Source organism: Corvus kubaryi, unplaced genomic scaffold (assembly GCF_017639235.1).
Source record: "Corvus kubaryi isolate FWS band 111438036 unplaced genomic scaffold, C.kubaryi_AGA036_p1.0 37397, whole genome shotgun sequence".
Classification (NCBI taxonomy): Eukaryota; Metazoa; Chordata; class Aves; order Passeriformes; family Corvidae; genus Corvus; species Corvus kubaryi.
Genome location: NW_024581136.1, coordinates 6,761,589 through 6,788,994, shown reverse-complemented (window position 1 = coordinate 6,788,994; position 27,406 = coordinate 6,761,589). Strand labels below are relative to the sequence as shown.

Genomic DNA, 27,406 nt, shown 5'->3' with positions numbered 1-27,406 from the left:
CTTTTTTTTTAATATGTAAAATTTTGTTGCTGTGCCTGTCCAGAACTATTCTGTGAATGTGCGTAAGGGAGACCTTGGAACAGCAAGTACTAAACTGCCAAATGAGAAAGCAATAGCATGTTTAACATATGTGAACTAGGAAAATCTAGATGATGAGACAAAATTGAGTACAGAGAACAAAGCACTCAGTACTGATTAGTAGCCCAGTAGAGAGGAAGACTACAACGGCTTTCAAATAAAACAGAGATGCAAAGTGTCATGTAACTAAGGTAGGGCAGGGAACAAACTTCTCTCTTTCTGTCTCTCTCATTCTACAGGTTTGTGTTTCAGTGACAAGTAAAAACTCCAGAAATCCCAGTTCGAATCCAAGGTCCCCGAGAGCCTTGAAGTACAACAATTCTTCCTAAGGACATCTACACTGTAGTAGAATGCAGTGCCACAAGACAATGAGCAAGGTAGCTCTGAGTGACTCTGCTCAATGTATGAAAAGCACTCAGAAATAGCTCCATTAGCTCCTTCATTCATACTCTCAACACCCCCAGGTTCCCACAACTAACCATCCCAGTGCCAAACAGCTGACAGTGCATCTGGGATCTAACCCAGCTGGTCTGGAACCAGCATCACTTCATGGCACTGCATGAAGCCATTTCAATGAACCGAACAGGAGGGGTCCAGAAGGAAAAAGGCAGTAACACATTAACACCACCTACCTTCCTTAAACTTACTACCTCAGCATGACAAAGAAAATACTTTCGATGTGGTAACTGATATAATGTGTTTGCAATATGACCAACCATACAACCATATTTTTCAAAGAGCTTTTATTTGCTTCCTTTCTTGAATATACACAACATACACAGCACATAGTTTTTATGTTGGTGCATTATTCAAACACGAGATCTCAGTCCAAATACAAAACTCACTGATCCTCTTTGCTTTCAACCAGGACGTTAACTTCCTATTCCCACGAAAAGCCAACACATATCAGAATTCCTCTATACTCTTAACACTTCTAGAAGCAGAGTATTAAAACCTAGTTCAGAAATACATAATTTCGTAGTACGGAAAATATATCACCTTTACAAGAAAGAGTTTTATAAGAATTCCTTCAAAAAAGTAAACATTCACGTAAGCACCCACTCTGTCAATCTCCCAAAATCAACTGCAATCAAAGACCTCAATGGCTACCTGCGCCTTCCGGACATACGACCATTTCAGAAGAGCACCATCATAATACTAAAACTGTTAATCAATCCTTTAGCTGTCATGAATATACTTACTTTGTAATTAAAAATAGGGGAATTTCACATTTCTCAATTACAGTTTGTCAGCTTGAATTATATACAAGCATATAAAGCCATATAGGACCCTCTAGCACAGAAAATCCACAAAGCCCTTACTGTCCATTGTAAGCAAAGTCAAATAAACTGTTTTCACAAAACACAGTTTTCCTGACACAAAAAATAATGTCTAGCTTGGCAACAATTCTGCTAAAAAACAGGAAAAAAGAAAAATTTAAATATAGGATATGTAAAATCTGTGTCAAGCAGACCCTTCTAAAGTACATCTCTCCAATGACAAGACTCAGTGACCTCACAGAAAGAAGTGGAGAACGGTTCACAGGAATTGTTCAGCACTGCAACCAATAGCACTCATGTGGCTCCACCTCATTTTCATGAAATCATAGATTTTAATAATTCAAATAATTTATCTAGATTTTAAAAACCCAAGATACTAAACATTTAATGTTCACAGGTTGGTTTTAAAATTCTGTTCTCAATCCTAACATGTATATTAAAATGTACTATTGAGGCACTGCTGAAAAATCCAAGCAGGGTTTGATTGTCTTACACATAATGATAAACATTCAAGAAATGGTCTGTTTTGTGTTCAAAATGTCAATGTTCCCACCAAAGTGAAAAGTCTTGATGATTTGATTTGCTGTATTCTATAAATGTTAGTTTACAGTCAGTGTTAACATACAAAACTAGAACTGCCTCTTTCAGAGCCATACAGTCTTCATGTGCACTGTAACCTACAGTCATACATAATTTCCAACTGTGCTGGAAATTTTCTATTATTCATTATCTGACTTTTCTATTAAAAATAAACAGGCTGGATTTTTATTTTAAAAAGTCTGTCTTCTCCCACAACTTGAAAAACAAGTATCAAAAAAGAACAAACAGCAAAAATAGAAGAAAGAAACATGTTGTGCTAGTTATGAAGCTCTAACACCTGACAGCCACAGACAGTCTGAGGAACATTTAGAAAACTCCTATATACAAATTTTTATATACACACCAATATTAAGAGGTTAAGAAAATTAGTGTATCTGTTTTTGCATTCATTTTGACATCTTGGGCACCGAGCTGCAACTCATGCAAACACATTTTCAAATGTATTTTTGTGCAATAATCTTCTCGTCTATACGATCTGGCAAAAGAATTAGGTCAACACTTCCACCTATGGTATCTAAAAGCACACACCTTTTGTTTAAAAGTTAGGCCTTAGTTTCTTGGATAAAACATAGCATATTTAGAAGTCCGAAAGCCAAGCAGGTCTCTCATTTCATTCCGGAATTTTGACAAGTCCTGCCGCAGTTCATTGAGGTTTTCCACAGTGGCCTGATCTGTACTTTGCATCTTCTGTCTCATGGAAGTCAAGTAACGGTGGACTAAGCAACACATCACCTTCTGGTAATTCTCATCTCTCTTCTGTTTCAGATTTCTCCATTCCTTTAAACAAATATAAGATATTTACTATGCAAGTGATTTTTGAGCCCTAAAGCCTGTATACAATTATACAGAGAAGAAATGTGAACAAAATAACAAAGCAATTTTATAAACACATCCTGATGTGCACAAATATACAATGCCTATAAATTGTCCACAAAATTCAAATTAAATTATAATCTGCTGTACCAACAAAACTGAGAATTTTTATCTACCTGGCTTGGTAATTGTTCTGTGAGCAATTAAGAGTTCCATAACCCTGAATGCCTCTCAGTGCAAATTCCATAAAGTGTTTAAATTTGTTTATTTAATGCTATTTTCATCAGCAAGAAGATGCAAAATTAGTACGCAAAATTGCAGGGTACAAAAAAAATGTTTATAAAATAAACAAATAAAAAATCCCTTCCCCAACAATGAGAGGCTTCAGTGATCTTTTTTGGTTGTTTATTCTGACACTTCTGTAATATGTTTAAAATCAATTACCTTCTCCAAAGAATATTCTCACCTCACCATTTTTGAGATTAGCACATACTTCCTTGAGGTTTTTACATATTTTCATTCAATCCAAGCATTTTTCCCTGACTGTTTCTGGGGGAATTGGGGGTTGGAGGGAAGCGGGTTGAAATTCCCAAACCAGAAAGTTAATAGAACCTTACTTAAGAAGAAATAGGTAACACTTATTTATCTTGGATGTGACACACATTATTCTGTAGCTCCTATTTATCTTAGTAGCATTCATCTTATGACAGGCAGCTTCATGCAGCAATCTGCTACTTCATTTTAGCAAGCAGCACCTTTCCAGCTGCAGAGCCTAGAGCTTTCCCAATCATTCCTCACCTTTAGGCTGTTCTGACGTTTCACTTTGCCACTTGATGTATGAGAGCAGATCCATTTACTGAGACTGTTGAAAAGGTAACAGATAGTCTTGGGAGAGGGTATAATGTTGAAAGGTGGAGGGAGTGTGCATTTATCATCAAAGTAGCTAAGCCAAAGCTTGGCACGAGCAAACTTCCACTCCTTATCTTCATGATTCTAATACATCAGAAACATTAACAGAGAAAAGAAGCAGAAATATTAACAGGTTATTTTGTAAGTTTAATTTTCTCATACCTGAAAAACTGACCATTATTTAACTTTGGTTATATAGCATTTTAATAGATAGATTACAGAGTATTTTAATAGGTTTGTTTGAATATTCTAATATTAAATACTTAAAATAAGTACATCTTTCTACAATTCACTATATACTCTAGTATAAAATTCAGAAGGTATAACCCCAGATCAAATGCCAAAGCACCACACATACCAAAACCAGCATTTGAACAGCCATTGTATCTAGAAAGTCATCAATTCTCAGTGGGCCAAAGCCCTGCACACATTCAACATGAACATTACAATTTTTTTTTTATCCAAGTAAATAAGCAGCTCTTATTTGAAGGAAAAATATGAGCTCACAGACAGAGCTCGTCCATGAGGTCTGTAGATAATGAGTCTACACATCACAGGAAGAAATTTGTGTAAAATCAAAAGATACTGGTAATTGGTAATTAATCAGAAACCACTTACTGCTATCAGCTGAAAACTTTTGTGAAGCATTGCCACAAGGAGTTTAGTTAATACTATCACAACCACCACATTGTAGGTCCCAACAATAACAGCACCCACAAAAGACTGTAATTCTTCACCGTAGCTAAAACGTGTCACAAAGATTGCAACATGTGCCAGGGAGAATATATACCAAAAGAGAGCAAAACATGTACCAATAAACCTACAAAAACAAGAAAAAAAATCTGGTTAGGTAAACCTAACACCAAAAGTGTTTAATGTAAATTCAAGATCAGTGAAAAAATCCAGTCAAATTTGTTTAATTACTAGGGATTAAGGGCTCAAACAATGCAGTTATGTTACAGATATCAAACTCACGAATGGAATGTGTCATTGCTCTGTTGCTCACAGAAAATGCCCGCACAGTCTTTTTCTTCATTTACAGTAAATCCTTTATCATAAAGTTGTGTCAATCCAATTGTGAATGAGAACAAGACAAGAAGAAACATGCCCAGAAATTTTCCAAAATCTTGTAGCATCTGCCCCATTGAAATCTGTGAAATAGATTTATTTCTAATTTTAGTTAAACATGTAGTTATTTTTATTTGTATTGTCTCCTTCAGCCTTTGATCAACAAAAAATCTATTTACATTTTACATATTTAAGTTAAATTTTGATATGCTAAACAGACCTTGAGGTCAGGAGATACCCTTGTACTGTTCTTCAGAGAAAAATTCTAGATATTAAAAAGAAAATGTAAGTAGCTTTAACATCACCTGGAAAAACAGTATCCTCCAAATAACCATAAGCAATACTATGTACACCTTGTTATTTATTTGCAATACGAATGGTAATAAGGAACTCACAGGTCAACAGACAAAAGCAGTAAACGCATTTGAACATAAAATGCCATCATAGAAAGTTAATAAAATACTTAGAAGAACACTGAATTAATCAAAACATTTGGAATCATAATTTATCACTAATAAAAAACCAGCCAGTATACCAAAGCCCATCTGCAGAATACAGACTTAGTTCACTGTACATTTTATATATGATTTCAAATAAACACGTGTGTAGGCACACAGAAATTGAAGAATAAAGCATAGAAGGCATGACAGTAAAGCTGGATCATTAGTTTCTAATTCAAAATATCCTATACAGAACTTTGCAACATTAGAAATACAGCACCTTTAAAAAAAACCTAAACAAACGCTTACGATTTTTTTCCAAAGGAAAGACTTTGATTTGCTTTTGACATAAGCACAATGTTTTACACAGACCCAGCATAAAGTGTGTACATAATTTAATTAGTCTTCCTACAAACTTCTTCAGAACAGTGTACCATTATAAAGAATGCAAATATATGTAAAAAGGGATTGGGTAAATCTAATCTATATAAATCGGTGTGTGGAAAGCCTAGTCTTATATGAATCAAAATCTGTACCAAATCATAGTCCAGAACTGTAACACAATTGCCAGGTTTTGCAAGTACAGCTTTTCTGGAGATGAATTCCTGCTCCCTCCTTTGCTGCTGGAAACTCACCCAGTACCTCCTGCAGCACAGCACATTCAGAGTTTGTACAGTCTGTAATGGTCATGGAGACTCTGCAGCTGTGGGCAGAGCTCTGCACCAACTGTGTGCGTGTTTGGTCAGAGGATGACTGTACTCCCCATTGAACTGTTTCATCACATCTAACCCTTTAAGGAAAAAACCCCAACCCAAATCCCAACAACATTCACCTTTTAATTCACACATGGCTCCAGCTAAGAGAGAGACAAAGTAGATGAAACAGGAATGCACAAAAAGTGCAAACTGCCTGAAACTGTTTTGTTTGGCATAGAGTGTAATAACCCATCCCAAATGCCAGTTGCTTTCTTCATAGGTTTACACTTTCCCTCTCTAAGTATTTACAATTTCTAAGCACTTGAAATCTAATTATCTAATCTAGGGGAGTATTATTCTACTTTCTGTTAACAATAAAAAGCACCACATACAGCCAATTTACAAATCTGGATTATAACAGGTTTTATTAACCAATGAGTCAAGTAACTGAATGCTTAAAAATAACTCTTAAGAGCCAACAGAACAGGGTAGCTGCCTTCCCCCACCCCCCACTGTTGGGTTTCCATGCCATATTTGATTACCACCATTTGAACTTTGTGACCTACTTTCAGTAAATACTGCAAGAGTTGTTGCACCAGCCCTCGGCCAGCAGTAATAACATAAGCTCCTGTGTGCCTCTGAATGGGGTGACTGTTGACTGTTTTTATTTACTTGGAAAATTTCATAACACAGCCTTCTAATAAAAAACTTGTGAAACATCTAGTACATAAATAAATATGCACATTCAACAGTGAATCTCTTTAAAATGTGGAGTGACTTCAGTGTTCAATCAATCTGTACAACCCTAATGCTTAATGCAACACCAAGACTTCAATATTTTTTTCGAAGTGTGCAAATACATTTCCATTTAAAATGTATAACAGAAAATTAGGTAATTAAAATGTGGGAGGTTTTACTGTCATCCCTACTCACTGGAAGGCTCCAACAAATTCCGAGTAAGAAGAAACCTGTTCTCCCTTCTTATAACTGCCAATAAATGGGTGACTATTGCAATACTCGAGAGATTTATATTTTTCAAACAAAAGCAATTTGCACAACTCAAGGTGTAGCTTCAATGAGATCACAGACATAAACAGAAAGGCTCTTGATTACTCTTCCTTGCTACACACTTCATTCATCTATCTCTTTAGAGATAAGAAGGCAATTATTTGCATAAAACTTTACAGGAAGAACCTGATCCTTACACTTTTCAACTGTGAAAACTTAGGTGGTATGTTAAGCTTAAAACAGATGAAAACAAAAAGACAGTATAGGTACAGCTATCATGGAAGAATACCTTAACTGAACTACACAAGGTCTTTCACTCTTTTTCTTACCTTTGCCCATCTAAATCAGTATGTTTTACACAAGAGATTAATTAAAAAAAAAAAATCAAACTTCAATGCAGTATCACTTCCTTCTACTTTTCACTTTCTTTCTTTAACATCTTCTTTTCCTATTTTCAGTTAGACTCTTGATAGCAAATTAGGTTTAATACTTTTTCAAGCAGTAATTATATTCACCTGGAGTGGTCCCAGAATGGAGCTGGTTGTGTACATGAAGAAGAGACGCAGGTAACTAAGAACATTTGCAAAGGCAAAAAGACCTTCTGCCACTAGGGTAGGATGGAATGCATCCCAGTCCTTCCTTTCAGCATAATCATGAAACTGCAACATAAAAAGGACAAATTGAGATCACTGACATTATAAATACAGAAATTCACCCATACACCTCTCCCCACTTCTGCTTCCAAAACAGGTAAGAGCATAAATGAAATGAACATATATCACTCATAGATGTCATACCTCTTTCAGACAAAGGCATTTTAAAAGCCATTCCAGAGGGAGACAGAAATCAGACAATTTAAATTCAACACCTAACTCTGCCACTCACTTGTTCAAACCATTTATTCCTCTGTTCTGCTTTCACTTCTACTCTGTTTTGCATGGTCTATTGAAACAGGGACTTAGGCACTTTATAAACACATACATTGCCTACTACAATAGGCCTCAATCAAAAATAAGATTGAAATGCTACAAAGAAAACCGATGTACACATGCAGTTGCAGTGTGGTGACAGCTGATCTTAACCAGTTTTGGAAAGACTTATGACTTGGGGTTCCTTCAACAGATTTTATCAGTGGCTGCAGAGAATGGGAGTCACAAGTAAACTGTTGATTGAAGTATTATCCACTAAGTACTACTATTCAACTTACTCAGGGAATATCCACAGATTGCTAACTTTCAGTTTGGCTCACACATTCAGCATTTATATTACCAGCTTCTGCTGTCTCAAAATGGACATTCGAAAACTAAGGAACTCACAGCTGCTTTATAATAACTTGCCCAAAAGTCTGCTGCACAAAGATGGCACTAAATAGGGGTAAGTATTTTTTTATACACTGCATTTCATGTGTACAAATCTTTCTGCTACAGAGACTCTTCCTTTATTTCTTACAGTTTCAGTGCCTACAATGGACCTAAGATACAAACTGAACATTTTTATTTGGTTTTCTATATGATTTATAAACTATTAAAATAAATTTTGCCATATAAAAGGGGCAAAACCCCCATTATATGCCTAGTCTATAGGACAGGAGTCATGCATCTTCAAAAAGGTTACAATTTAAATTGGCAACAATGGGCTCTTATCTCAGCAAAGGAACTAATACTAGAGACATGCTGGTTGCAAAGCAAATGGCTGGGAAGGCAGCCCAATGTGGCATTCTCCCTCTAGTCTTTTTCCAAGAAATGGAGCCTTCCTTTCTAAATGATTACCAGCCTCTGAATCAATGCTAGGATAGGGAAATGAGCCAAACACCAAGTTGGGTAGAACTGAACCAGTTTATTTCCCTCCCAACTGCCAGACAGCTGTCAACTTACAGTTTTCAAGACACAATAACGGTGCTACTGCACTGGCTTGGATTTTGCTGAAATATACACATTCAATTGGCCTGGCAGTTTGCCATGTGCTGTGTGGTTAACAACACATGCAATAGAATGGCAATAATAATTTTCAAAACTCGTATTTTCAATCAAATCCAGATGGCTTTTTATAGAGACAAGGCAAGGCTCCTCTATAGTCTCAGGGCTTTTATCCTTACTACCAAAGAAAACCCCAATCAAAAAAGCCCCACCAAGCAAAAATCAATTAAAAATCCACCACCGCCACTTATGACATTCGAGTATATGTACTCAAAAGCGAAATAAAACTTTCCGCAACAAAAAGGCATCAGGCAATCCAAACACAGAGAATACTATTAGCTTTCTGCAAAGTACTGACCTATGGAATCAGGCAAGCTCAAATGCCAAATCTGATGAGATGCATTTCCCTAAACAAAACTCAAGCCATTTGGAAGACCAGCCAGTTCTTACAAGGAAGACATTAGCTCTGTTTGGGGTTTCCAAGCACTTAGACATGTCTTGATATGTTTTCTAACTGCTATTTGCCTCATCAACTATTCTCTGAAGACCAAGGTGCAGCAAGACCCAAGGTCTTGACAGCTCCATGGCCCATACCACAGAGAGCATTTAAGCCCAAAGCCTACACTGCACCCACACTTTAGGCTATTACTAATGTTTACACTTAACCACAACACCCTACTACTAACATACCACATGTAATGTACCTTAGCGTATTTTGCAGCAATGTACTAAAATCATATTTGCTCAGCCAGTCCCAGAGGAGCTTTGGATCTATGAAGATTGGTGCTCACCTTGTTATGGGCAACAACTTTGAGGGCAAAAGTTGCCAAATACAAGGAATTCATGACAAAACTAAGCTGATTGCGGGACTCTTCTAAAAAATCTTCTAAACCATCGTACCAGAGCCTCTTGACATCTGACCACACCATTCCTGCAGGCAAAAAAACCAAAAAAAAAAACCAAACAGGGAAGTGAAGCCATTGTACTGAACAAATATTATTTTACATATGATCACCATGTATTTTACACTAAACTTGTTACAGAATCAGTAAAAGGAAATGGAGAAGATGGTATTTACACACACAAGAACTGGAGTTCTGTTGTTTCATTTTCGCATGGAAGACATTTGTATTCATGATTTTGAAAGTTTAGCCAGAACAACACAAAACTTGCTACTAGCCTGAAACATTAGAAATTCTGCTGTGGCCATTCTGACAATGATTTTTAGGGAATATTTTAATGGGACTATGGAATATAATAATGTAAGTGAATCCTTGATACTTGATTCTTTTCATTCCAGTTGATTTTGTAGAACATTTTCTAAATACGGTCTTTATCAACTTAGAATATTTTTATGGAATCAGTATAATGTCATTATAAAATAAGCATTTAATTATAAATGCAATTACTATTTAAAAACTTGAGATTCAATAATGTGAAAAATAACCTGATTTTAATGATTATGTTGCTTAGATATAATTTTTAAATCCTACTTGAAATCCACATTAGAATATTACATGCAGAAAAAAATACATGTCTATAGCCTTTAATTAAAATTACCAAGACCACCTAGTGACATACTTTGTCTACAGCAGACTTGATGGAACAAAAGAATTTATAAAATTATAATATTTAATTTCAAAGCAAAGGAGGAATCTGAATTGTACTCAAAATTTGAAGTTTTCAAGTTTCTTTTAAGACCTGCCTGTACTTGCGTGGGGGATACTAAATATTTCCAAGATCTGCAAGAATTGCTCAACAGTTTTAATACAGCTCAATTGTGAAAGGAACCACTATTACACAAAAAACCCCTCACCCTAAAATATGAAATAAATCACCCACAGAATTACTTAGAAAAAAACTGTGTTGCTTTTCACTCTATCACTGCTTTTTACAAGTCCAATGATACAAATGATACATATCTAATTACCTTACATTAAGAAAGGCAAATTTTAATGTAAAAAAAATTGCATGCCAGACAACCAAAAACAAGGTAAAAGGTTCTATGAATTTTCAACCAAAAGTTCTTGAGAACTCAACAAAAATTATAATTGTGCTCCCTCTGCTGCATCAACCAGAAGTGACATGCAGCCTTTCTGGTACAGTTACGATAATCGGTGACCATGACATACAGAAACATGGAAGATCATAACATGGGAAAAAATACTTGTTTTTGTGTTTTGAAAAAAGCATGAGGTAAATGCACACCTTAAATCTCTTAGACTAAGATGGAACATGAATACATAAACATACACAACATATACTTTTATCTTTAAACCACGTGCCAACACTGCAGCAAGTCCAAGTTTTATTATTAACTACTTCTCCAGTCAAGCATTACAGAACTGCTAATGAAAGACTGAGTTATTACTTACTGCTGATGTACCACTTAACTGGCAATTTTATATATATTCTGCAGTTGTCATCCAATCACTCAAATCATACCTACCAATAAGCCATATTATCAGAAGATAGTCAATTCTCTCCAGGGCTGGTCCCATGGTATTCTTCTTATTCTCATTGTAGACAAGGGAATACAAATTAAGTAATAACAGAAATGTGAAATACGAAGCTCCATGAATAATAAACTTCATAAAAGGAGTGTGAATTATTCGACCTACTCGAGATTTAGGGGCTAACAAGTAACACAGGGACAAAACTGGCCAGAAAATGCCAACCATCAGAACAGTCAGGATCTTCTTGCAGGTGTGCTTGCGCCGATAGCCGGCCATCTGTCCAAACCACACCGTGTTGAGAAACTGCTGGCAGTTGGACTGGGCAACAAACTGGGGGGGAAGGAGGGGGAGAAACAAACAAGGAATCACTCTCAGGTTTCTTAATACACATTACTAAGTCACATAATTAAAATTAATTTTCTAACTATATGTAGCTACCACTTAACAGGAAAAGGCAAGAACATCTACTTGAAATAATTATCTTGTAAGAGACCTAATTGCTATGGACCCACGATGAACATAAACATCCGTTATTTTAATTTCCTTCTAGAGCCAGCAACTAAACGTAAATTATACACACTAGACTTCTAATGGTTTTCAGTTTAAGAATTAGTTTTGATTTTTAATTATTTAGAATCTAGCATATCAATAGCATCACACCGCAGAGTTACAAAAGAATGTATCTCATTAGAGAATCGTTTGTCATTTAGTTGAAAAAATACCAACAAAAAGAACCTTGCTGTTACCACATTTTATAATGCATCACAAAAACTGTCTCTACAGTAATCTTGTCAGGACTAAAACAAGTTCTGCAGATACTTTCCTCATACAGCACAAAAAAGTTGTTATTTTCCAAGACCTGTAGTAAAAACAAGCTATGCTCAAACCCAGAGGAACACCAAAATACTTCAGTGTGCTTGATGAATGCGTTCCAGAAATGTGTAATGCTGGTTGTAGGGCAGCCCAGAACTACAGTTTATGACTTTTAAATGCTATGTATTTCAACAGTTTCACAAACAGTTTAAGCCTAGACATGTAGAACAGACAAAATTATATAATTCCTTTTGCAAATGCTAACTAAAAACGGATTTTGCATGAAAAGGAAACTTCCACTCTATCCTTGATCCTTGTACTAGAATCCCACAAATACCCATTTGCCTTCCAGCACAGAAAACTAGAGTTATAATTTATGAGGGGACAAAAATGACAATAACCTTCTCCATGGAGGAAGTTGCATATTGACGGCATAAAAAGTGCTGCTATTCTGGAACAGAGGGGCTATTCAGTTGTACCAGCACAGGTCCAACCTAATTACTGAACAGCACAGGCAAGGCCTGAGACAAAGCTGAACAGTTAATGACCAGTGAGAAGATGATAAATCATGTCTGGCACCTAAGGATCCATGCCTCTCTAGGCAAGGATTTAATGAGAATCGGAATAAATAATTACCACTACCAGAGCTGTTCATAAAAAAGCAGTAGTCTATACTTCAATACAGAAAATACTGCATTCATCTCCACAATAAACACTGAAGAAACACTCAGTATCTTGCAGTATCCCTGTTTCACATACTGATACCCTGTATATTAACATCTCTTCTACAACTCCTGTAAATTTATTTCCACTTCTGCGTCCAGAGGCAGAACAACAAAGTAATTAATTACTAGCAAAATATGATATGGAAAGTCTATCAAGTTACTGCAAAGACAAACCTCCTTTTGATTATACTTGATTGCAAGTTTTAAACGGCTTAAGTTCATCCTCTCTTCCAACAATCCTCGCTTGTCTACATGTTCATCACTGGAGGTGTGATTCAGAATCACTTCCAGCTCCCGGGAATTCCGCGCCTGTGCAAGTAAATCTTTAGCAAAGGTTTTGCACTGTTGAGCGAGCTCCTCATAATCATTTCTGAAATACACAGAAGCAGTATGTACTATTCCACTGGTTCTGTATTTTCCATTAAATCATGAATGATACATTTTTGGTTGGGATTGTATGATATGTCAAGACAAATTAAAAGAAACCACCCCAGAAGTCCTATATCAAGGTCCAAGCATTCCTAAGACAACTCTGAGTAGTTTTCTCCACATAACATGACAATTACACTTCAGTTTAGTTTGCAAGATCACTAGAGAAAATCTGACAAACAGACTTACAGTATACGAATTCTTATGTCATGATTTCCATACACAGAGTTAAAGCTTAGAGTTATTTCCAGGAGATGAGAAAGTGTAGCAGTCACAAAATATGGCACTGGTAAGTAACCACTTGGACTTTCCTACTGGATGGGAAATTGTTTGAGGTTTTGCTTTATTCCTGTCATCTGAAAACTAGTCTATTCACTAAATATTATGTATTAATATATTAAACACATGAAAAGAAACCACACGATTTCCTTATCTCACCTTGCACACAGTCCATTTTAATACCAAGCTGTATCACAAAAATCCAAAAATTGAACTCTTAGTAAGAAAGATAAGCAGCTAAAATCCAGAAAATTCAAATGTTGTTTAGAAAAGTAGAATTTTACTGTATATAAACACTTGCTTTCACATTCTTGGAAAGCTTTTGTGCCGGTAAGTTACAAAATGGTAGAAATCTGCATTGTTTAAACATGAAATTATATTGAGCATTTGTTCATCATATAGAGCATTTTCAGTATGAAGTCTTCTACACACATATGCATATTTTAAATATATACACATATATATGTAACCATACATACACACATGCCCTCTTCAAAGTCTTACATTATAAGGAGCAAAATTAAGAAACAAAACCCAAAACAACTCTCAACATGAGTCAGGTCAGTATAATCAAGGTATTGCATATTTCTACCCTGATACAGAAAAAAAGTACAGAGTACTAATGAGATATTGATATGATTAATAGGTGTGTGATTTCCAAATAAGTCAGCATTTAGCATAATTTCTGTTTGTTTTTGCAGAGTAGAGCTGAAATTTGAACTGTTGGTGCAACTACATGCATTGAAATGTCTATACCTAAAAGGATTTAAAGTAATTAAACTGTCAAAATGACTACTAATGAGGCATAAATTATATTATATAACTTATTACATCTAATTATCAGTTTAAACACTTCACTTACAAAAAATTAGGAATAAACATTTTCTAATGCATATGTATTTCTACACCTGTAATTTCATAAAAGTATTCAAATTGATTTGTGTTTTCAATTCCTACCTGAATTCAACCTCAACAAGGCTTAGTTCTTTCAAGTCTGCACTGAGTTCAAAAGCTCGTAGGATTGGATCCTCCTCTGTTAACATTATTAAGGCAGGACTGGCCAAACACCGATAAATGTCCAGACGAAACCTGTGACAAAAGAACAGCAAGCAAAATGAGGATGTTTCATTTCATTACCAACTTCAAATCAGAACCTGTTCCAAAGGTTTGCCTAAAATAGTCAGCTGAAAGATGAAACAATTTGGATTGTTAAAATCAGACACTACAAACATCAAACGCAGTGTGTCCTGGAAGATACATTATATATTTAGAACCCCTAAGTATCCAAAATCAGCCAAACAGGTTCCCTCTTCTTTTCCTCAGTACTTCCACTGTTATCAGTACATCAGCAGAAGTTCTAGATTAAATAAGAGCTGCTATCTCAAATATTTCTATTGTTTGACTGCCTGGGATACCCTGACATCTTTACTCATACTCAAGTTAATGGCATGGTGTATAGGATGGATACCAGAAGGTGGCCTGCACCAGCTCACTACCAAAAACTCAAATACTCTCACTTCTCTTATTTTTTAGTATTTTGGATACAGACTGGAGTAATTATGCAATAATTAATAGTGTATTGTAATTACAGTACAGTTACAATCTTTGAACTCTGTGATTTTTTATCCTCTCACATATTAAATTTATTTAACCCTCAAATACGTTCTCAAGTTAACCACACAAAATATTTCCCAGATTGCTAAATCCCTCTCCTCATTTGAATCTTTATTAAAAAGCTTTCTACTTTCAAAAATACCAAAGAATAAAAGAGAAAAATTGTCTTTAGTTTGCATTCATCAATCCATGCCACATAAACTCTTTTAGGAACAGGATACAGAATTAGCCACCTCCTCATGCCAGTTCACAAACCCCCAAGCATTAACTAACTTGAGAAAAATTTTATTTGTGTAGTCCCTATGGCCCCAAGTCAAAGGTAGCTAGAGTGTTTGAGACACAACTGGTAGAAAGGAAAGGCACTTAGTGACTATGCACAATGACTGAAAGTATAAAACCAAAATTACAAAAAAAGCCACTGCCTCCCACCAGCCTTTTCAGGCACAACCCATCCCCAAGAACTACCATCTCTCACAAAAAGAGTTACAATATACTAAAGGAATCCACTCACAAACTTTACCTTAAAAGAAACAGGAAACATACTGAATCTGACCCAGGCAATACCTGAGAATTAAGAATCTTTTTATTATGGCCTATGACTGCTAAGTCTTACCTGGAATGTCGCAGACTATCTTTTTTGTTCTTGGCAGTGCACAGTGTGCACTCACAGCCCACAGCATGAGGTTTGGGTAATGATATGTCTTGCTTCAACAGCATGGTGAGAATTTCATAGTTGTTACGATGAGCAGCTAAAATTACTGGTGCCACATCCATGGTTGTTGAGTACTCTGGGTTCTGAATGCGTTCCATTAATTTCTGGAACAAAATGTAGGAAGTATCTAAATTTATTACCTACAGTTCTACTATATGTAAGGGGGTTTTTGACTGTTCAACCAAGAATTTCTCCTTCAAAATACTTTCCAATGTTTCATAATATGAAAAGAAGGAAAAATATGTAACAACAGTCAGGTAACAACGTGTCAGACAAATACTGAAAACCAGTAACAGATCCAGATATGTTTCTGGTTAATTTACATAGAAATACTGTCTATTTTTCCAACAGACGTATGATATTAAAAACTGTTATTCTGGTCTAGTCCGTGAAAAAAATTATTGTATTTACTATTGAAGTGGAGAAAAAATACCCTGAAAGTGCCATACTCTGTTACACAACACTTTATTCCTTCCCTCCCTCTACCTCTACTTTGTGCTTTCAAAAGTTCTTTGGTACTTAATCACTGACAAGGTATGTTTCAACTGATTCATTTCAAGGTAAAGGTCTGATGTTTATAGATTTGCTCTAAAAATCTATGAAGCTTCAATACATGAATAAACCCTTTATAAGTCAAGGCTGCTAACCACCCTGTAAACAGACTACTAGAAAAGATTTATAACCACTAGGTTTTTTTCTCTTCTGAACTAGGCATGTGTTTGTCAGGTATAAAGCCACTGGATTCCTTAGGTGATAAAGCAAAATAACGTATTTCATCTTTCAAGACAAAAGAGGCTACAAAAATAATCCCTAGTGTCCAGATTCTATCACTTTACAGATGCAGAATTTAAGAATATTGTTTTAAATATTACAGATACCCAAAAAGCAATAGCCTTCCCAACCAAAAATCAGGGAGTAACAATGCTTAACCACAATGGTTGGTCTGGAGGATCGTTTTGGTCGGTGATTAAGTAGAATGTCAACAGCTCCCACCACTTCTGAGTCAATAGCCACCAAAAGTGCATCCGAGGACTAAGGAAAGAAAACAAAACACATGTGAAAACAGCAGAAACTTAAACAGCATAAAGAGACAAACTCAAGCCAAACTGCATTTTTTTAATATATTTTTTTAATTTATTTTTAAAGTACTAAAATGATGTTCTGTATTATCACCAGACATATGATCAGGATACAAATTCAGGTTGCCATTGCAGGAGTTCACAAAGATTTAGTGACAATTTGTTTAATTGCACAAACAGCAGAAGAATCAATTGCGTAAATTACTTTCCAGCAAAGATGATGCGTAAGACTTGCAAAAATCAAGTTTAAAGACACAGTCTACCAGGTTATTAGACACATTAAAAGCAAATGTTTGTGTAACACAGCTTAGGCATACAGGATACTTCAACCCTGGATTTGTAATTGTGGGGTCCAGCTAGGAAAATAAGCTTTTTCCTTCTTGGCTGGTAACCAACCACTTCTGCACCTTCTGTTAAGCTGAGATAAGCAGCTTTTCATTTTCCCTACAGATGATATTATTCTTTTTGATTCATTTCCAAAAATTCAGATTTTTGCTCTAAAAAAATAAAAGAAAATTACACAGCTTTTATTACTGCCATTAATTCAGATAGGGAAAAGCTTGTGGTTTTATTCTTGCCCAATATGAAACAATGTAATAAAAGATGCTACTTTCCCCTGTCTTACATATTTAAGCCATCATAGCTTCACCTCTCCCAGCAGCAGCAGAGATGCTGCATACAGTTAAAGAAGTCATGTTGGTAGGAAAGTGCCCTGCCATCAAGCAGAGATCAAGTTTAACAAGAAAGCACTGCAGAAATGCATGTTTGCCTTAACTGAAAATCCACTAATATAACATGAATTTTTCTGTGTTACCATTTTTAAAGTTAATATACTCTACAGCTAAAAGGATTTTTGCATTTTACACTTGTTAATATGAGGCACTCATACCATATACCCTTTTTTTTTTCTTGAATATAATGCATGCACTATATCAGCAACAGGAGTAACATTTAAAATAAAATGCAAACTTGTTAATATCATAGAAAATGTTACTTACACATTTGCCAATAAAATCCCACTAGAAAAGTCAACTTGTGAGAAGAAACCACTTTCACAATTACTTTTTCCAATTTACTGGAAAAAGAACTGAACTGCCTAAAAGGCAGACTGTATTTATGTCCAAATTCTGACAGATTAACAAAGAAGATATATGACTACACTGAACACTTTTAATAAAGTGTGTTGGATACCTGGCAGCCATAATCCAAAAGCAGCTGTAGTATGTCCAAGTTTTCATTTTCAATGGTTATGGTAACAGCATTTCGTCCAAGCACATCCACACAATTTATGTTCATTCCACCTGAGCTGTTTTCCTCTAAGAGTTTCTTAACCATGTAATAGTCACCTGCACAAGTAAGGCAGGGATATCACTTCATATTATAAAGCAATAAAAGCATGTGAACATTTTAAGTACCACGTAGCATCAAACGACACTATTGCATAGCTGACAACAGACACTGAGAGTATCAGACAAGTAAGAAGTCAAGGTAGATAAGCATTCTATCATCAGGGAGAAAACTAAAGATGTTTCAGGAGATCCCTATTCAGGAAAGCACCAGACATGTACTTTAATCCACCCCTTTACTTCCAGTCCTAAAAACAAACACACACAAAAGCACGGGTGGTTTACAAAACTGTCTTTAGGATAACAAATTACTTTGCAACATAGAAGACCATGACCAAGACAGACCTTAGTGTAGAATACTTACAGAAGTATATGTAGAATACTCCTACATGCAGTAAAATACATACCGAGCCTGCAAGAGTACTGAACCAGCTGTTATACAGACAAGTGGGTTTTGTTACATTTTTTGTAATGCAGCCTTTCAGTTTTCTGAACCTACGTTTATAGCTAAAGACAGAAATACGTGCCTTCCTCTGATGTTCAGGACAGACTGCACCGGCTATGTAACAGCAAGGCATCCCACCACCGACAGCCCCAGAGCAAAGCTCCCAAGCTCGCTGGCGAATGTCACTGCAGAAGAACCCCTGTGGTTGTGAGCTAACCCAAACTCGGGGCAGGACGCAGATCCAGCTCCTGCAGCCATGCTTATGCCCCAAGCACGCAGAGCCATGCAGCACACCATTAAAAGCATACCTCGGAGTCTAACGTTTCAGACCTGTTAAGGTCAGTTTGATTTAAGGGCACGTTTCGACTCAAAGGTAACTAAATATAGACTTAAAGCAAGCAGCATATTTTAGAAAGAAAAATCTCTTCCCATCCGCCACCAATGGCGCAAATCATAAGATACTGGTCTCGCTTATCCTGGGGATGTCTAGATACGACCCGATTTTACAGCAGCTCTCTACTCAGAGACTCTTTGAACAGCGAACACAGCAAATACCTTCCAAATTCATCCGACACAAACGGACTCCCTCACGAACGCAGGAGGAGCCGGCCCCGCGCCTCCCTTCCCGCTCAGGGGCGCGCGGGAGGCGGCGGGCCCGGACGATGCGGTGCCCCAGCAGCAGCCGCACGGCGGGACCCGCACCCCGGGCCGAGGGGAGGGCAGCGCAGGGCTGACACCCGGCCCCGGCTCGGGCCCTCGGAGCGAGCGGCCGAGACCTCAAGGGGGGTCGGGCCGTGCGGCGGGGCCGGTACCTTTGTCGCAGGCCAGTAGGAAAAGCTTCTCGTCCAGCGTGGTCTCCTCCTTCACCTGCCGCACATCCTTCAGCGCCAGCAGCTTGTTGGGTGAGGCCGAGGCGGACGGGTCCGCGCTCTGGTACAGGGCGGCCATGACTCCGCCAGGCCCACGCGAGCGCGGGCGGGGCGGTGTTGCAGCTCCCCCGCTGCCCCTCGGCACCGCGGCCGAGCTGGGCAGCGGCCTCGGCCAGGTCACCCCCGGCGGGCGGGCAGGGCAGGGCAGGGCAGGGCCGGGCGGGGCCGGTAGGGCAGGGCAGGGCCGGGCGGCCGCTCCCCGCCGCAGTGCGCAAGCTCCGGCCCCGCCGCCGGGGAAGCGCAGGCGGGCGGGCGGAGCGCTGGGGCCGCGGCCCGAAGGCGCCGGCGCTGCTCCGAGGGCAGCCCTGCCCCTTCCCACAGCCGGGCAGGGCACCGCAGGCTACCTGCGAGGGAGGACGCGTTGGGACACGGAGCGCGCACGCTGCAGCAGCTGCTGCCCCCCCCACGGCTGCGTTTGCCCTTAACTGTTTTCTCCCAGCCGCTACAGTAACTGCGGCCCTGCTCACCCCAGCATCAGATGGGTGCCCATGAAAACCCATTTCAGTTTCAGCAAAGCGACGTTAGAGTAAGTCTGGGCACTTACAACAATAGTTTATAAAACAGGAAATACTGGGTTTTATGGAGTAAGCTACCAAATGCCTGGCAGGTGAATACAGTACTTCAGGATTATATAATTTAATAAGAGATCATTTATTCTTAGAGTATAGATATTAAGTAAGCCTCCCTTTAACCTCTCTTGAATGAGGACGTGGACTGAATTGTCTCCAGAACTCAAATGCTGTCCGATACTCTGTCATCATCTTGAACTGGGAATAGAAACCAAGTAAATCAAGTGCCTTGTGCAATCAATACAAACCAGTAAGCAGAGGCAAATGGATTCAAATCCAAGCACTTAATTCCCTCCAGTCCCCTTTATCCCACTACATAATGAAAACTGGATGGATGCATCCCTTACTGTTGCTATGTTGTGTGCAAGATAGTGAAGATGTAAAATTTAGTCCAACTGCTCACTTACCAGGATTCTCGGGTTTTGCCAGACTTAGGACTGGTTTCAGGAGCTGAGAGAAAGTAGAAGCTTCATACTTAAAAAAATAATCTCATTTTTATTTCGTTTTCTTATTGTTTGGCTTCTGGTAACAATTTTATTAAATGTCCCGCTCCAGCATGATTAGTGAAAATTTACAGCTGATGAAAAAGGAGTACAAATACTTACTTCAAAATTACTAAGAAAAAATTATGGACTTCATCTCACCCAGAAAATGCACCGATCTTTCTACACAAAACCTCTGCACACGCAATACACACTTTAGAAAAATCAAAGGAATCATCTATAAGGAAATGCAGTACAGTAATGTGAAATCCCATACTGGACTAGCCAGCTCTTTATTGTTTTCTTAATACAATATTTTATGAAAAGGTTAAAAAAACTCAACCAACAGCTGTTTAGTCCAACTGCAAAACTTAACACATATGCAGACGTGATAATGACAGGACATTTCTGCTTTCTATTGCTGTTTTTTTCGTACAACATGGTTTGTAAAAGTTTCTGCTAAGTAACAGAACAAAACTACTACATATATTTAAAGATTATTCCCACAAAAAAGTTTCATCAGTTTAATCAGTATTCATTAGTTACCAGATATTATCACAGGCCTTTACTTGCTCTCACTGAAGTCAATGACAAGACCCTTATTGGCTCCAACAGGAGTTAAGCTCTCCAAGAATAAGGCAAGGATGATAACTTCTGTGCAGTTTGGAGTCAAATCCAACAGGATTGGAATGCACCTTGAGACTTGTATGACTACATGTAAGTAACACCCACAAAAATCTAAGTGTTTCATAATTGGTCCTGAAACAACATATGTAAAACAATGCAGATTCTTACAATGCTATGGAACCTAACACAAATGAAGCTTGATTTACATGGGCTTTTCCAAGCAATACAAATCTATGATGTTAATTTGTTAATGAACATGTTCTGAAAACAGTATTAGCCATAAATAATTCATGTGTTATGAAATTGAATAAAATTAACTAATATAAACACATTTTTAAAAGATAATTGATGAGTATATTTGTGCATACAATTTTTCTCATAGTAAGCTTCAGAAGTCTGTAAACTGCGAGGCATTCATCGTGCTTAACATGGCAGAAAGTTATATTACATGTCTTCATTATTTTATTCTGTTCAGTCCTCTTCCCATCAAACATGCAAACACTGTCATCACCATTTTTGGCTTTACTTCAACCAGATCATCTGGGAGAGCATAAATACGAGCACCAATTTTTCGAGCAACTGAAATGGCATACCTTGGAAAACAAGAGAAAACGAATACTGTTATTTTTCTGGCATCTACTAATATGTCATAATTCACAACAACAAAACCAGATTTCAATAGCAGGATAAGCCTGTTTAATCAGTACTTAGGCTCTACTAGAAAATGGACATTATTGTGAAGAAAGCATGTACTGACAATTGTACTGGGAGATGTTTTGCTACTGGTTATCAAAGCATTTATTTTGGTCAAAACCAATATGAGTTATGGCAAACTATTAAGAAACCAATTGCAGTGCAGTGGTGGTAGATCATATCAGCTGTGAATTTGAGTTCATATTTTAGATACACTAGAAAAATAACCCAATAATATTAGAACTTATATTCTATTCAAAAAAATCAGTTAATATTAGTGTCATCTTTCTCTTAATAAATCAGTAAATCATGCATTACACTGTGAATTCATGCATTTCCTGCATTTCGAGAAAATACGAAGCATTCATTTAAAACTTACTTGGCATTATTCAATTTGTCTTGGTAAGAAAGGTCTTCTCTCTTGACCATTTCTGGACGAACTGCTTTTGGTGCAATGGCATCTATTAAATCTAGGACAGGTAAGCTAGTGCTAATTGATTTGTCCTAAAAGAAAAAGACTCACAAGATTAGTTTAAGCAATCTGCTTTGATTACTCCATCTTCAAATGCAAAAAACCCTGCAGCACATCTTGCATGCATACTGAAAGACAGAAGCCTGTTTTGTTACTTCAGTGTGAAGGTTTTCCTCACCCTTTATGAAATCTAATGTTCTTTTCTGCAATCAGTATTATAATGTTCACTGTGCTGGTATCATTATTGCACAAACAGTTTAAATTTATTTCATCAAACTTCCCTCCTTAAGCCCTAAGGAAGGAAAGGAGTTTTGATAGGAGTTCAAGGACCAGACTTTCAAAACAATAAAAAGATATTTACATTCCCCAATATGTATATTTTCCTTATTTTCTTGCCACAGAACTATTTTCTCCAGTAGTTTATGGCCCACTCTTTTTACAATTTTTCAGCTCAGATGATATTCTGAGCTAGCATGAGCAGTCTGGGTTTTGTATTTAATACACAGACATTCTTAAAAGAGCAAGTGCTGTTGCTGCAATTACTCCTTCCCAACTGTCCAGGCAGAGAAGGAGCTGCTGATGCCAAAGCAAGAACAGACAGTGCCAGCAAGGCTGGCTCAGGCCCTGCAGTGGCTGAGCACAAGCCACAGGACACTGCTGCGTTCATCACCAGGTCAGAACGATGATTTCCAACTCAGGGAAGTTCCACAGAGCCATCATACTAATTTACTAATATAATTCTGCTTCAAGACATTAAATGCATGGAGTATATTCCCAAGACACACCTTTATCATTTTTACTGTTTGAACTAATGGCAATACAATAGAATTTGGCTTCCATAGTCCACAGTGAAATATGAGGCACTTCTGCATTCTCTACGGTCTGCTTGCCATAGTAATCCCAAAATCCAAACAGTGAAAGACAATATTTATGTGAATGTTGTAAAAAATTATTAGTAAAAAAAAAAAGAATATTGAATAGTGGCACTTTACATCAGTACCTCCTTATCTTTATTGGTCAACCATCAGCTGAATTATCTTAAAAACACCATTTGAATGACCTTAAAAATGCAACCAGTGTCCCCCCAAAAACACAGGCATACCAAAGGCAAGATATTGGGACAGATTCCTGTCATACTTTCAACTTATTTAATACCACCATTACAACAATTTATGTAGAAATAAGAAATATTTCTCATAAGAAAATGAAGGCCCAAGTTACCGTCTAGAGTCAAAATGAAGTATTTTTACTTAATTTTTTGATTAATAATGCTTACCTAATTACAGTTCATCACATAGTGAACTCTCAAATATTTAACTTGCTAGGTTCTTATGTTTGTGTTTTGAACCACAGACATAACTGCTTCAGGTTATACAGTGAACCTGTACAAGAATGTTATCTTTGTGTGCAATTATTAACCAGACATTTCTAAAGCAAGAGATTCACGCAGAATAACACACCTGACACACATATGGCTTCTTTCATGTTTAATACTTAAATAATGTGGAAGGAATACTCTCTTCATCAATGTATTCTTCTTTCCTGAATGGGAAAAACTCCTATTTTCCCCCAGCCTGCTGCACATCAGCAGTGCCAAGGAACACACAAGGTGTCGCTGGTTACCGTGGGCTCCCTCTCCCGGCTCCGTCACACCTGAGAACATCCTTTAAACCAGCTCCTAGGAGAAGTGCTCATCTGCCCCCGGTATTTCCAAAATTGTTTTTCACACTTGTACAAGCATGAGAGTGCCTATATCCAAAAACTTGGAAAATATATGACATGCCATGCCCAAACACTGGTAACTTCAGACGGAAGCCCCTTTGAAAGTTTAAACTTCTTTTTCTTTTTTGGTTGTTGGGGGTTTTGTTCTGTATCTTACTGCAGCTATTATTATTTCTTTTTCTTAATAACAGATTTTAAAAATATTTTTGAAGAGTCACAGACTGTCAGAAATATTTCCTTATACAAAGTTGCTAGGTGATGGGAGAGCCACTGTTAAAGCCAAATTGTTAACAGATCAGGTTAAAAATGCCAGGTCTTCTTATATGTGGAAAGAAAAGTAAAAAAAATTGATTACCTTGAAACTTATAATTGAAGTTTTCTTATTTGCTTTTGCAAGTGTCTGATTCACCCACTTAATGATAATTTCATCATTTACTTTCTCCCCCTCTCCAAGGTCGGACAGTACATTCAAAGTATACCTTCAATAAAGAGAACAGGAGCCTAAGTTAAAATGAGTGATAGAATTCAACTCTTCTAATGGTACAAAGCTACAAGCAAAAGTAAAATATTGTAACAATGCCAAGTACTCCTCTTCATAACGTACCCTTACCTTATAAACAACTTAGTACGTGAAATCACTTTTACAAGAATAAAATAATATCCCAAATTTGATAATATTCACTGTAACATCTTCATGCCTTTGTTTTACTCAGTATATCATAATTAATTTTACTTTCTAAGTTTAAACGGCTCCCTACCATCCTAGTCCTTGAAAACCGAATCACAACAGTCTGAGTACAAAAACCATTAAGTGTTTAGAGATAGGTCTCAGAAAACTATGTGGAAAACATTTGCAATAAAACACTCTTTTTACTGAAACCACTTTATTTTTTCTTGCATAATACAGTAGCAAGATTTTGATTTGATAATACTTATGTAACTACAGATGTGACAGCCTATAATTTTTTACCCTTTTAACTTCTATAGTATGTATCACCATCTACTTGGGTTTTACAAATATTTAAATTACTCTCTACGTACAGAAAGATACATGGAATCAATATGAAATAAGCTCTTTTTACTTGCTGCAGGATTTATAATTTTAATCAGAGTTTCTAGTTTACAAGGTTTTAATTGTCGCTACACATCGTGGTTTCAATCACTACACAGTATGTAAAAGTACAAAACACATATACTAGCTTATCTTTGAGAACAGGGATATTTAGAGATTGCGCTAAGATTTAGAGTTCGGTGACCTGAGCAGCAGCTTTAATTTGCTTTGATGTACAGACACACATGCACATGTGCACAGACACATATATACACATCTATCATACACTGTGCCTAACTTACCTTCTCATCAGCTGCCATACCAAAGCCAAAGTCAGAGTTGGATTACCCTCATTTAGATCATGTCCAGCAATACCAACCAGTGAGAATTTGGCTTTTGTCTTCCCAAGTTCTACTGCGTAATTGCAATTCTCAATCTAAAAATAAATTTTTTGTGCAAATAATGAAAACACCTTAATATTTCTGCAATATAGACCTATAATCTATGTGTATTTTAAATGACTGGCTTACTGTTACCTATGGTGAGATTCGAAGCTAGAGAAGATTTCCAGTCTAGCTACACTGTGATTAAAATAAGACAGTTTTTACTCTAAATGCAATTATGCTAGATTCCAATGACAATATTTTTCCACATTTGAGAAAACCAAGTTTCCACTAAGGCAGTGAATAAAATATATTTATATCAAAACTATACTTTGAAAGATATTGAAATGTGTTATTCTTAAACAGGCAGTAATTTTTATCCTCTACATTTCAGGCCTCACAACAATCACAAATCTAACTGAAAGCTTGGATTCTGCAAGTCTTGCCTAAATCCTCTAGGCAGCATATAAAAACTGCTCCGGGAGGAAACACCTCATGGTATAAGAGCATCCAGCAACAATAGCCATGTGACTTGAAGCATTCACTTATATATCCAAATTAGGCTATAAATTAAAAATTGCCAAAAAGTTTAGAAACTAAGGTGATATGTGCTATAGCTGCTATTTATTCTTTGGGATAATAACTGAAAAATATTTTTTCCTTTTATTTTCCCCCAGGACTGTCTCAGTAGCACAGAAATCTCAACAACACAGACTGCCATCAGCACAATGGGAAGCAGTGAAACTGGACTGCATCCCAGAGCATCCACGCACCTTTTTCATATTGCCACCGAGTAATGAGTAAGGAGGTTTGTTGATGTGGCTCCAGTCAACTGGCACACGCGTCATTTCATACAATTGGAAGATGATTAAAGCATCAGAAAGGTCACTAAACCAGAGCAAAACAATGTTTTTAAGTACAAAAGCTCAGATTGACAATGAAAGTAAGTACTTGAGATTTCTCACAGTGTAATTAAGTTGCTGAAAAATTGCAGACTCTTTAATAAAAATTTGTGCTGTTCGGTAAAGAAACTGGCCTATATTCTATTGCTTGATTCCTGCAATTATATACATCAAATTCTGCATTTAATTTCATCATTTTCACAAATCTTAGTGAAACAAGCTCAGCCACTGTCTTTACCAGCTTCAGTTAAATACTTACTTTCATAGGGCAGGCACAGACAAAATAGCTGCTAAAAGAGTTTTAATTTATTGATCTAGTTTTAGTTCCCTCAGGAACTTCCCAAATGTTAAATACTCACGCTTTATCTGCAGATGCCTACAGATGTATTTTGCTAATGAATAATCAAAACCAATGTACTTATCTTGCAAAAGAGTAACAGTAGGAAAAGTATTATTTTCTCATTATATGTTGCATTACTGCTAATCCCCATCAGCTACTTACTAAATTAAATTCTCCACATTAAGGTACCTACAAATCACTTCACAGAGGTCAGAAAACAGAAATAATGAAACCTAATAGTAAATATACATACAAGCAGGTATTCCCATTTACTCCCTCAATCCCGTATTTTATTGACAGGATTTGAATCAACTTCTGGCACAATTTGAAAGTGACCAGCAGCATCTAAAAAGCTTGTTATAAAGCCCTTTATCTGCAGGAATACTACACTGCAGAGCTTCTTACAGTCTACTAAGAAAACAAAAATTATGCATCATAAAACACAATTAGCTCAACTTTTAAAAAGATGTAATTCAAAGTACAAGTGAGTGAGACGGAACATTTAAACCTTCTTAGGTTTTCTAGTATTTC

General features: G+C 36.9%; 2 protein-coding genes and 1 long non-coding RNA gene across 13 annotated transcripts in view; 1 reads left to right on the top strand and 2 right to left on the bottom strand.

Moving 5' to 3' along the window:
• Positions 1-804: 804 nt before the first annotated feature.
• On the bottom strand, positions 805-19,870 carry TRPC1 (transient receptor potential cation channel subfamily C member 1). 4 transcript variants are annotated; one of them, XM_042042743.1, is made up of 14 exons: positions 19,518-19,785; positions 18,106-18,260; positions 16,766-16,867; positions 15,737-15,939; positions 14,467-14,598; positions 12,976-13,171; positions 11,429-11,593; positions 11,257-11,323; positions 9,599-9,738; positions 7,407-7,550; positions 4,656-4,831; positions 4,299-4,500; positions 3,570-3,764; positions 805-2,735 (listed from the first exon to the last, which is right to left on the bottom strand). In XM_042042743.1, exons 1-14 carry the CDS (start codon positions 19,651-19,653, stop codon positions 2,508-2,510), a joined length of 2,241 nt encoding a protein of 746 aa, XP_041898677.1. In that variant the 5' UTR covers positions 19,654-19,785; the 3' UTR covers positions 805-2,507. The 4 variants fall into 4 exon arrangements, with proteins under 4 accessions (XP_041898677.1, XP_041898676.1, XP_041898678.1 ...); XM_042042742.1 differs by having other exon boundaries at positions 11,257-11,593; positions 19,518-19,870; XM_042042744.1 differs by lacking the exon at positions 19,518-19,785 and adding an exon at positions 19,261-19,500 and having other exon boundaries at positions 11,257-11,593.
• Positions 19,871-19,873: 3 nt separating this feature from the next.
• Positions 19,874-26,660, top strand: LOC121671312. The gene is made up of 2 exons (XR_006018476.1): positions 19,874-20,160; positions 26,311-26,660. It is a non-coding gene; the product is annotated as an uncharacterized LOC121671312 (long non-coding RNA).
• Positions 20,679-27,406, bottom strand: part of PLS1 (plastin 1) — a 42,963-nt gene continuing 36,235 nt past the window's right edge. For all 8 annotated transcript variants that reach the window (XM_042042752.1, XM_042042750.1, XM_042042749.1 and 5 more), the window contains 5 exons: positions 26,407-26,521; positions 25,553-25,686; positions 24,555-24,678; positions 22,385-22,509; positions 20,679-21,905 (listed from right to left, as the gene is read on the bottom strand). In XM_042042752.1, the coding sequence (XP_041898686.1) occupies positions 21,770-21,905; positions 22,385-22,509; positions 24,555-24,678; positions 25,553-25,686; positions 26,407-26,521 (634 nt within the window). In that variant the 3' untranslated portion in view covers positions 20,679-21,769. The remainder of the gene's footprint in view (positions 21,906-22,384; positions 22,510-24,554; positions 24,679-25,552; positions 25,687-26,406; positions 26,522-27,406) is intronic.